The 12,731-nt window shown below is 41.5% G+C and overlaps 1 protein-coding gene across 3 annotated transcripts in view; it reads left to right on the plus strand.

Annotated features, from left to right (window-relative positions):
* ATG10 (autophagy related 10) overlaps positions 1-12,731 on the plus strand; it is a 310,382-nt gene that overhangs the window by 187,130 nt on the left and 110,521 nt on the right. For all 3 annotated transcript variants that reach the window (XM_073624449.1, XM_073624450.1, XM_073624448.1), the window contains exon 4: positions 10,590-10,728. In XM_073624449.1, the coding sequence (XP_073480550.1) occupies positions 10,590-10,728 (139 nt within the window). The remainder of the gene's footprint in view (positions 1-10,589; positions 10,729-12,731) is intronic.

A 12,731-nucleotide genomic window follows, 5' to 3' on the forward strand; every position in this document is an offset into this window, starting at 1 on the left:
GCACTTTTTGGTTAAGTTCTATTGGCAGATAGCATGTCTAATTTTTGTTTTCTTTTTTTAAAGCACAATAAAAAAATTGTGGAGAATAATACTTGGCTATGTGTTTTACTTCAAATGACAGTTTGGGAGTAGGCAGTCACATTTAAAAAAATACTATGTAAAATTGACAAGAGACACCAACATAGCTGTATCTTTGATCTTAAAAACTACGGGATAATGGTGTTGTGGTAACTTGCACCAAAAAAATAAATAAATAACAAGCATAATAATATTATTCTTGATATCACTAGAAAAAAAAAAGCCTTTGAAAATTTGTTTGCAATAACTCCATCAGTATCACCAGCAAAGCAGCTTCATTATTATTCCATTATAGAAGAAGAGAATGTGTGCTGCATTTCGAGATATCATAATTTGCCGCGTCACGAATGTTAATTCTCCATTACGAATGCTAGTTTACCAGACCGACTGCTTCTGGCTCGTCCTTGCTTCCAAGCATGCAATTTTGTACTTTGGACTTTTGTCCGATGGACTTGTGTATACACTCTCAGAAAATCCGACAACAGACATTTATCCGCAGAAAATTTTAAAGCCTGTCATCCAACATTTGTCCGCAGAAAATCCAACAACAATTGTCCGATGGAGCATACAAATGGTCGGATTTTCCGCCAACAGCCTGTCATCACACAATTCCCGTCAGAAAAATCAGATCGTGTGTAAGAGGCTTAAGTGTGTTCGTTCAAACACTAATACACTGCCCAACAAGAATTCTCTTGCCTTTGTGGCTGTGTGTGGTGAAGAGATGAGCTTGGGCATGTTATTTGGATATACCGTATTTATCGGCTTATAACACACACCTTAACTTTAAAAAGGAAGTTTCAGGAAAAAATCTTAAATTTTAAATAAAGAACTGTGAAGCAAAATAAGGGACAGTGCCCATCAAAGCAGCCTAATCAGTGCCCATCTGCAGCCTCACAAGTGCCATGAATACAGCCCTACCATTGCCCTGAATGCAGCACCCCCATTGACATGAATGCAGACTCATCGTTGCCATAAATGCAGCACCCACGTTGCCATGAATGCAGCAAACCCCGTTGCCATGAATGCAGCACCTCCATTGCCATGAATGCAGCACCTCCATTGCCATGAATGCAGCACCCCCATTGTCATGAATGCAGCACCCCCATTGACATCAGTGCAGTCTGATTCATGCCCATCTGCAGCCTTGGAGAAGACAGGGAGGGGCGGGACGAGCGCCAGTAGACATACAGGAGAAACTCCTGTTTTCTTGGTGGCCTCTTTAATAGAAAGTCCCGCCTCCTAGAATGGACAGAACAGTTGTCCATTGGCAGCGCAGGAGACGGGACTTCCTTTTACAAAGGCCGCCGTGTAAACAGGAAATTCAACTGTATGTACGGCACTCGTCCCACTCCCTCCTCATCCCCTCCAAGGCAACCAGCATATATATATCTTTTGTGGCCCCCGGCGCTCGGGGAGTCGTTGGGGGCCACAAAAGATATACATGTCAAAATTACCAGGCGGGCCGTCCGAAACCTGAACACGGGCCGGACTTTTGGCATGCCTGCCCTAGAACTGTTGTACTGGTCTGCTTACCTTCAGTTGTTACGAATTTTCTGTGAATTGGTCAGTGTAATAGTTCCTGACAACGTTCCGTATGCCGGGTCGGTGTGTACCGTGGTGCTCTATGGGAGTTTCCAAGCTCCACCCCTCTTCTTCATCTGGCGCCATCTTTAGCAGCAGAACGATGGCTGAAGAAAAGGAGCATGCCGTTCCTGAACATATAAGCCGGCATAGGGTGAAAAAAAAAAGCAACACCTATGTCCCTGGATGAGATGAAAAGTATGGTGAAGATTTTTGAAAAAAATGATTATGATGGGAGGCTCTACAACTACCCCAGGCCTAATACAAGAAAAGAAGACACCATCATGGAGAAGGTTGTCCATCTTATTGACAAGAAGTGTGGTGTGGAGCGAACAAATGACCAGCTGCGCAAGAAATGGTCTGACTTGAAGCATAGGGAGGAAGGCCAGTTGCAAAAAATATATAGAATGATTAAAAAAGGTATTTTAGATTATTTTCTGCCATTTCTGCTTTCTCAGCTAGGCATGCAATCCATCTATTCTTCTCTGCAATGTCTTCATCAATGCAAACCATATTCTTTAGCATGCATGCTTCTGTAATTACATTATTATGTGCAAGAATACTGTACTGTGTTGCAGGAAAGGTGTTTTTTTTTAATATGTGTAAACTTCCATTTTAGTCACATTTTAAAAAGGTACACTTTTCAGGACTCTACCCATATTGTGTGCTTGAGTTTTTAAAGGCCAATGTTTCATGATTTTCTATTATCCTAAACCTAGAAAGACAGAGGCCTGCCTAGGAAAAACCTGGTTTAAGCAAAGCTGTCTTTAAAGTTTGTGCAGCCAATCACCTCTACTATAGTTTACTGCAGGCACAACAAGCCAAATAAGCATGGACACATATGGTAGTAGTGTTTTCATGCACCCAAATATCCTATATGTGGACATACACTCAATGCACTATAGTAGGACTGGCATCACACACTTTAAAGATAAACTCAGACCAGGTTTATTCCGCAGGCCAAAATCTCCAGACTACTGATAATGTTCGTCAAAAAATCTGTTTGAAAACCATGAGAGATAATTAAAGATCAGTGTTTGATGGATGTATAATGTTATGTAAAATGTGACAATAATAGTTAACATTTTTGGAGGCCATTAAAAAAAACATATGCACAAAAAAGTTTGTAAAACTATTTCTTTACATTATCAAAAAAAAAACAAAAAACAAACAATTGCAATAAAGTTTTAATATTGCATAGTTGGTCTGTTGTACTAGCTTTTTACAAGATAGGTATATCACGTTTGACAAGGTTGCAGGTTATATAGTTGGTGGTGTGTACTATTTGGCGTGACCTTTGACGTGAATGTTCTTTGGCACGAATATTTACCTTCCCGGGTTAAATGTTATTCACCCATGTGCAGTAGCAACCGTTTGTTTTTTCACGGACAAATAATGATTAACCTTGCAACTTATCGTTCATGCGGCAGACGTTTTCCAAACTTGACGTGCGTTTTTTTTTTTTGCTACAAATACGTCACAACCGATTAAAGATTTATGCCAATTAACTGGCCGAAAAATGAACAAAGTGTCTAAATGACCCATTTATGTCCGATTTTTCATCTAGTGTATGGCCAGCATAAGTTTAATTTAGTAATCTATACAGCTCAACCACTAGAAACTATAGAAAAAAATGCATGTTTTGGTCAGAGTTCTGATCTAACTTCTCTACTTTATCACTAACATTAAAATATTTTAAAGAGGAAACCATGTATATGTTTTTCATCTTTTTAGTGACCTGTGAGTCCTTAGCAGGTGAACAGTTAAAATGTGTGTAAACCCTAACCATGAACTTTTCCCTTTTTGCTCCCCACTCAGTTGTCTAATGTTTAGGCTATTTTCACACTGAGGCTTTTTTCAGGCGCTAAAGGGCTGAAAATATCACCTGTAAAGCACCTGAAAAACGCCTCCCCTGCAGCCCCAGTGTGAAAGCCTGGGTGCTTTCACATTGGAGCGGTGGGCTTGCAGGACATTATAAAAAGTCCTGCAAGCAGCATCTTTTGGGTGGTGCAGGAGCAGTGTATACACCGCCCCTGCACCGCCCCTGCACCGCCCCTGCCCCCTGCTTCGGCAGCAGCGCTTTGCGGGTGCTATTAACCCTTTATACGGCCGCTAGCGGGGATTAAAAGCGCCCCGCTAGCAGCTGAAAAGCGCAGCTATTACAGTGCTAAAGTGCCGCTGTAATAGCTCTTTACCACTGACGCCCCCCCTGCCCCTAATAACTGCAGAAACTACCTGTTAATCATGTCAGAAACTTTGTGAGCTAATACGTGCCTGTGCATAAGAAATCAGGAGGGAGATTAGGAGAAATTTGTGTTCTTTGTAATCCATCAAAAATGACGCGGGCAGGGCTGACACCACGTGCTTATGAATATGAATTCCAGAAAAACTAGAAATCCCTTATAAATCTGTAACCCTCTTCATATGGCATCAGAGTAGTCGTACCGTCACTCCTGGTTTTGACTGAATTGGGAGCTATGATTTCAGATTTCAATTGCATACACCACCTGCTTAAGATCCCTTTCACACTGGCAGTGCTGGCTGTTAGCGATAAAATGCTGCTTGTTTTTGCAGCCCTTTAGCGCTGTTTTAGCATTGTTTTAGAGTTGCTTAAGGCCGCTCATGGGTTGCTTTTTACCCCCAAAATTGTAAAGACTTACGTCTCGCAGAGCTTTTAAGGAGCTATGGAAGAGCTGCCCATTCATTGCAATGGGCACAGCGTTTTGGGAGTGCTAAACACATCGCTCCCAACCCGTCCCAAAGATGCTGCTTGCAGGACTTTTCATAATGGCCCGCAAGCGCCACGCCCCAGTATGGAAAGACACACTGCATTGAATGTGAGGCGCTTTTTAGGCATTTTGCAGAGGCTAATTCCAGCGCTAAAGCACCTGAACACCGCCCCAGTGTGAAAGGGGTCCAAAAGATATATAGTTTTTGAGAGGCCAAAAAATATACAGTAGTGATTAATTTGGAGATACGTTGTTTTTCTTCCGCCATTCAAACAATAAAACAGGACATAGACTTCAATGGGGCCTAATAATGGCACTGCCACATTTATGCTCACTACATGATCAGTTCTAGTGTTGCATTCAGAACATTGCACCTCCAGCATCCCTTTAAGTATACAACACAATGCAAGTATCCAAGTACTAAGGATGGACCGCCCAGTCCAGTTAGCTTTTTGACATTCAAATGTGTAAAATCTAAATTCCAAATGTCCATGAATACCCCCATATGGGAATGTACCATCATCCAAACATTTTAAAACAACAAAGCAAACAATTTTATTGGTGGATTTTTTAGGAAACACATCAGTAGTTTCAGATACAAATTTGTATAAAATTTACCTGCTGTTTTTTTTTTTTTCAATGTATTAAAACCATTAAAATCACATTAACCACTTGAGCTTCAGAAGGTTTTAACCCCTCCATGACCAGGCAATTTTTAACTGGTATGTGCACTGTCATGCAACGCTGTACCCAAACAAAATTTATATAATTATTTTTTTCGCACAAATAGAGCTTTCTTTTGGTGGTATTTGATCACCAGCAGGTTTTTTATTGTTTATTATATAAACGAAAAAGAACGAAAATGTTGAAAAAAAAAAACTATATTTTTTTCTTTCTGCTATAATAACATATCCAATAAAAAAAATCATATTTCTTCATAAATGTAGGCCAAAAAGGAATTCTGCTACATGTCTTTGGTAATAAAAAAAAAATCACAATAAGTGTACAGCATATTGAATGGTTTGTGTAAACGTTATAGTGTCTACAAACTGATATATATAAACACTTGATTTTTTATTTTATTTTTTAATACTAATAATGGCAGTGATCAGCAACTTATAGTGGGACTGTGATAGTGTGGCGGCAAACCTGACACTAACTGACACTGGGTGGGAACTGACTAACTGACACTGACATCACCAGTGACACTAATACAGTAATCAGTGATAATAATATGCACTGTCACTGTACTAAATGGCTTTGGCTGGGAAGGGGTTTAAATCTCGGGTAATCAAGGGGTTAAGTGTGTGCCTAACAAGTGATAATGTGTGTATTATGTGCTGCTTTTTACTAAAAAAACTTTTTGTTCCTTCTCCCTGAAGAAACACAGATATTGTTCCCTCTGTACAGAGCCCTGTGTTGCTTATCAACACAGGGCTCTGGGCTGTGATTGGACACAGCCGATCAGCAGGTCCTGGCCATGGATCATTGACCAGGACCTACTGACAAAATCCTGCTGTGTCCAATTACAGTGGGAGTCGTGGGGGGACGCAGGCACGTGCCCTGAACCCAGGAGCAGCAGGGAGCGTCGTACAGGTATGTCACTGTGCCTGTAGGAGCCGCCTGTCCACAGTACAATGCGGGTGGGCAGTGGTTAATCAGGCTGGTATTAAAACACAATCACATTTATATTGATTACATTTGAACTCCTTCCATGTAGATCTCACTATACACTATATCTTAGATATTATATTTAGCTGGTAATCATATACATTGTATTGTATGATTGTAACATTGGTGAGACAAATAAAGATATTACGCATTTCATGAGCAGCATTCGCTTCCTCAGGAGAACTTGGAGGGTGAGTTTCAGATGCCTTTGTTAAAAACAATGTCAAAGGAAAAGCTCCATAAGCCGCACATCATGAAGCAGACCCATGTGCATAAAGTGAGATGAATGGCAGCTTCATCCTGGACTCCAGCCAGGCCACACCTTCAATGTGTTTCACTCCATCCCTTGGAGCTTAATAAATGAGGAACGAGCTCCCAGTCCCTGTCTGCACTCACAGCGGTCTAGTTGGACTTTACCTCTGTACCTGAGCAGCACCAATATTTTGTCTTTTTGAGACACCCATCTTACTCAAGTGCCGTGCAACTCCACATGTCCAAAAGGGGAAGACCAACAGAGATTTTGCATTGGATTCACTAGCCACCCCAATCTAGAATTGGTCCATTCTATCATACTTGTCCAATCTCATTCTATTGGTATGTGGTGGTATGTTATGATGCTATGGCCATTCTAGGGATTTTTTTTAGGGCTGGGGAAATTAAAGATTAATTCCTCGATTAATCGTTAATTTTTTTGATCAATCAAAATTCTTTTGATTGGTACTCACCTCTCCGCCGGCTTCCGGGTCTTCAGGGAGTTCCGCCGGAGATCCGGTGATGTTACGGACATCGACGTCACAGGACACCTCCCCCTTCCCCAAGTGCCTCCGTCTGCTAACAAAGGGAAAGGGGGAGAAGTCCGGTGACGTCAATGTCCGTGACAGCCTGGACAGTGATGGTAAATATGGATGTGGTTAACTGGGATCATTCAGTAATCTAAGTGTAGGCAAATTTGATAACCTCCGTTTTTAACATTGTTGTCCTTAAAGGCTGATAAGCTGTGATATTTTTGCCATGTGGATCGGCTTCTGCTGTTGCCATGACGGCGGCGCTTGCTACAGTTTGAATTTAAACCATATTTGTGTGAACTGTGAAGTTAAGTCATGGATTGTGGAAACTAACTAGTGTTGGGTGATTAATGCAGAGTTGCAATGCAAGGAGATCAGCTAAAAGTAGTTGGATCTGTATGTGCGTTATAATTAATAAAAATTAATCAATTCAAAAAAAAGGATTAATCGAACACGAAAATTTTAATCAGTAACAGCCCTAATTTTTTTTTGTAGTAAATATGGAATATAATTTTTGGCTACCATTTTCAAAGTTAAAGGGTTTCATGTATCCCATCCAGTAGCTGTGCTTCTTGGCAGTAAAAGGAGGGAGGCAGGAAGTGAGATCACATAGCCACGTGTTTGGGAAGATCACAGAGCTGCAGACTGGTAAAAAACGCAAGCAGCTTTGCCTGTGCTCCCAAACCAAGCAAGACTTCCATCTTGACCATTGCACCAACCACCAGGACTGATTAAGGTTCCTAATTTAAATCTAAGTAACAATAAATTGTGTTTTATTGTTATATGCTTAAACTAGGGTAGATAGTTTACAGTTCATTGCTTGCTTTTGGATATGTTTGGCTAATTTCACTGATTTCCTCTGTCCCTTTTAACCTATTTGACTATTTTTTACATCTTTAATCCAGTAATGATGCCCTTTTACACCTTATGAAGTGCAAATACACCAATCAGCCATAACTTTATGACCACTGACAGGTTAAGTGAATAACATTGATTATCTCGATACAATGCCATCTGAAAGTTGGTGGGATATAGTAGGTATCAAGTAAACATGTTGTCCCTGAAGTTGATGTGTTGGAAGCAGAAAACATGGGTCAGTTTGTTGTGCATGGAGCTGCATAGCCACAGACTAGTCAGGGTGCCCATGATGACCCATGTCCACAGCCAAAAATGCCTACAATGGGCACATGAGCATCAGAACTGGACCACAGAGGAATGCATTGGCTGCATGGGACCCTGGTAGTGGTCTCTTTCAGCAGAATAATGCACCCTGCCACACTGCAAAAATGGCTCAAGAATGGATTTAGGAACAACAACAAGTTTGAGGTGTTGACTTGGCTTCCAGATTCTCCAAATCTAAGTCCAAATGAGCTTCTGTGGGATGTGCTGGAAAAACAATCCAATTCATGGAGGCCCCACCTCACAACTTACAGGGCTTGAAGGATCTGTTACTAATAGCTTGGTGCCTGATACTACTTCTGAGGTCTAGTGACGTCTATACCTCGAAGGGTCAGGATTGTTTTGGCAGCAAACAGGGACCTACTAAATATTAGGTGGGTGGTCAAAAAGTTACGGCTGATCAGTGTGCAAGGTAATTAACTTTTTCTTTATGATGGCAGTCAAAGGGGGATTTAATTTTTCTTGATTGTTGCATTGAAACACTTGAAAAGCAGGGCATGATAGGAGTGGGCTTAGACAACCTTACGTTACACAGTAGACACAAAGATAGGGCTGCACCATTCCAAGTCCCGAGTGTGTTCCTCCGGTTCCTGTCTGCACCGAACATTGGCTTCAAAAGCTGATCTCGCTCAAGCAAAAATGAACAGCAAAGCTGCACTTCCATAGAGTCTCACCAAGCAGTTTGGCTTCCGACATAGTGAAACAATGTTGCTGTCTTGACTTCCAAGACCCTGCCTACACCCGTATATGTAAAGGACTGTTAGGAGATGCAGTTTTGGTGGGGGTATGCCCACATCAGTAAGAATTGACCTGGGACACCCTGCTGATCTCCCCTCCAAGCAACTGCCTCTATTTACAAGCCTTGTGAGGATATCACAGGTAGTAAAGCTGTTTCTCATTACATATGTTGAAAAAAACGCTGTATGCTCTAGAGCAGGGGTCTCCAAACTCTTTAACCGGTTCAATACCGGGCATTTTCACCCCCTTCCTTCCCAGACCAATTTTTAGTTTTCAGCGCTGTTGCACTTTAAATGACAATTGCGCGGTCGTGCGACGTTGTACCCAAACAAAATTGACGTCTTTTTTCCCCCACAAATAGAGCTTTCTTTTGGTGGTATTTGATCACCTCTGCGGATTTTATTTTTTGCGCTATAAACAAAAGAAGAGCGACAATTTTGAAAAAAACACAATATTTTTTACTTTTTGCTATAATAAATATCCCAATTTAAAAAAAAAATAAAAATTTTTTCCTCAGTTTCGGCCAATACGTATTCTTCTACATATTTTTGGTAAAAAAATCGCAATAAGCGTATATTGATTGGTTTGCGCAAAAGTTATAGCGTCTATAAAATACGGGATAGATTTATGGCATTTTTAAAAAAAAATTATTTATTTATTTTTTTTTACTAGTAATAGCGGCGATCGCAATTTTTTTTCATGACTGCGACATTATGGCGGACACATCGGACACTTTTGACACATTTTTGGGACCATTCACATTTATACAGCGATCAATGCTATAAAATTGCATTGATTACTGTGCAAATGTGACAGGCAGTGAAGGGGTTAACCACTAGGGGGCGGGGAGGGGTTAAATGTGTTTCCTAGGGAATGCTATTAACTGTAGGGAGAGGGGACGCACAAGGGGAGGAGACCGATCAGTGTTCCTCCGTTCTGGGAACACAGATCGCTCTCCTTTGAGCTGACAGGACGTGGATCTCTGTGTTTACACACAGAGATCCACGGTCCGGCCCGGTTAACGGGCAATCGCAGGTGTCAGTGAGATGAATAGTGCCCCATCGTTGGTGTCAGTGGGAGGAATAGTGCTCGGCCCGAAGGCCACGGTTTGGAGATCACTGCTCTAGAGGGGTAGACGGAGGTTTGGGAGTGAATTTGGTTAATGGCTGGAGATCACCTTTAGACAGCTGAAGAGGCCACATTATTTACCCTGCATACCCCCTCCGGCACTGTCCACCTAATCTTCTGGCACTTGGAGCTATGGGCAGTCTCTTGGAGCCATCTGTGCAACGTCTCCCGCAAAGCCTCCCCTCTAAGGTATTCCCAACAGTGATCACATGTCTGCTTCCCCCTCAAACAATGCAGCGTTAATAGCCCCTCAGTGTACGTGGAAGAGGCAGAGTGACCGCAATCAGGAGTGCCTTATAGAGGAGGCACTCCTCTACTGAACGAGCATTTAACTCTTGCAGTGTGGGGGAAGAAGTTGCCTAATTCCTGGAGTTGGGCTTTAAGACCAGAATGCATAAGTCATCCTAGCAGAGGGTGGTGTTGCTTTGAGTGCCAAAGGTTGTATTGCATGTAGGCTCCCATAATATAAATCCACCCCTGCATAGTCATCATGTTGTACTAATAAATATCCTAGCAGAACTTACAGCTCACCAAGTAAACACTGTCAGTTGTGTAAATTCTTTTTTTTTTTTGCTATGCTGAAAAATCAATTGTGTTCCTGGAATTCATGGGGATGTTGAAATCACGCTGTGCTTATGATATGTCAGGAAAATGCTTTTGAATGAATGTAATTGAATATATTCTTCATTCTGTTTTGCAGGGTTTCCACGAGGAAGAGGATGAGAGCTTGGTTATACCACAGGAAGCTCAGGAAACAGAAGTGATTCACTATGAATATCACGTCCTGTACTCCATCAGCTACCAAGTCCCTGTACTCTACTTCAGAGCCAGCTTCTTGGGTATTAGTTATCTTCTATTACTACTGCTAATATTAATCACAATCCCCCTAGCTTTATTATTACCCACAACCTTTTTACTTCCTTTTTGACCTACTTATGGAAGAATGGTACATCTAATTTGATAGCTACAGGCAACAGAAAAACATTTCCTTACAATATGCATTGTCTTACGGTGCCTAGTATATGCATTACAGTGCATGTATTCTCTAAGGCTGGGTTCACACTGGTGCGAATTGGATGTGGGTTTCACCGCATCCAATTTGCATGTCAGGAGACTGTGACCGACTCTCAATGGAGCCAGTTCACACAGCTCAGGGACGGCTGCAGAGTGCTGTGTCCTGTCCTGTGCGTCTTCTGGTCTGTTTCAGGTCTGGATTCAGCCAAAAATTCGGACCGATTCAGACCTGAAACAGTGAACAGGGACACACCGGACCCCCTGCTGCGAGCCGCTCCACACAACAGTGTGAACCCAGCCTAAGCCCTCTTTCACACTGAGGGTGGGTTTGAAAGCTGAACTTGCACGATTTCAAACCACCATTTCAGTCCGACTTCGGGGTGATTTGACAGACATCTGTGCAGGTTCATGCACAGATGTCTATTAAAATCGCCCCTGAAATCGCCAAAAGTAGTGCAAGAACTACTTTTGGGAATCAGTGCAGCTCCGCAAAGTCAGCGTCGCACCAATTCGGACTTTGCCATTGCCAGCAATAGGCTCCGATTTGACATGTCAAATCGCGTGCCAAACCAGCCCAATGTGAACGTGGGCTAAAGGAATGACATTTAGGGGTTGATTTCCTAAAGGGAAAAAGACTGCACTCTGCAAGTGCAGTTGCTCCAGAGCTTATTAGATGGGCAGAAACTCTGCTGACTTCCATCAACCAATCATGTGCAAGCAAAAATGCTGTTTTTTTTTTTAATTTTCCTTGCACGTGATTGGGTACTTTTCGCAAAGTGGAGCTTTACCTCATTTACTAAGCTCTGGAGCAACTGCATTTGCAGAGGGCAACTACACTTTGCAAAGTGCACAGTCTATTTGCCTTTAGTACATTAACCTCTTATGCTGCGTACACAGGGTTGGAATTTCCGACAACAAATGTTCGATGTGATATTTTTAGCACTGATCACTCTATTAGTGTCACTGGTCCCCAAAAAAGTGTCAAAAGTGTCAGTTAGTGTCCAATTTGTCTGCTGCAATATCGCACTCTCTGATCGCTGCCATTACTAGTAAAAATAAATAAAAATAAAAATTCCATAAATATATTCCATAGTTTGTAGATGCTATAACTTTTGCACAAACCAATCAATATACGCTTATTGTGATTGTTTTTTTACCAAAAATATGTAACAGAATACATATTGGCCTAAATTGATGAAGAAATTAGATTTTTTACATTTTTTTTATGGGATATATTTTATAGCAGAATGTAAAAATGTTTTGTTTTTTTTTCAAAATTTTTTGTTGATAGCACAAAAAAATAAAAAATGTAGAGCTGATCAAATACCACCAAAAGAAAGCTTTATTTGTGGGGAAAAAAAGGTCAAAATTGTTATTTAGGTACAGCGTTGCACGACTGCACAATTGTCAGTTAACATAATGCAGTGTCATATGACAAAAAATGGCCTGGTCGGGAAGGGGGGGTAAATATTCCAGAGCTGAAGTGATTAAATGTATGAACTCCAGCAGCTGCTGTATGTCATTTATCAGGGCAAGTTTCCCTCAGAAGAATAAGTCCATGCAATGTGCATCAGCACGGCCGCTTATAGTCACCATTGGGAGAGCATGTGAGGGGGGTGACTGCACAGGACCAGAATATGAAGACAAGGACAGAGTGTTGTTACCCTATGACAAGACGTGCCTGAACAAGGACCTTAATGGCAGAATCACCTGATATTAGTTAGTGATTGAAAGTGGCAGATTGAAAATGACTTTTGAAATTACATTAACAAGGTAAAGCTTATATGAGACTTTAGTGGTTGGATTTACATATGCTTTAAAGCTGAAC

The sequence above is a fragment of the Aquarana catesbeiana genome, linkage group LG01 (genome assembly GCF_042186555.1).
Source record: "Aquarana catesbeiana isolate 2022-GZ linkage group LG01, ASM4218655v1, whole genome shotgun sequence".
Taxonomy (NCBI): Eukaryota; Metazoa; Chordata; class Amphibia; order Anura; family Ranidae; genus Aquarana; species Aquarana catesbeiana.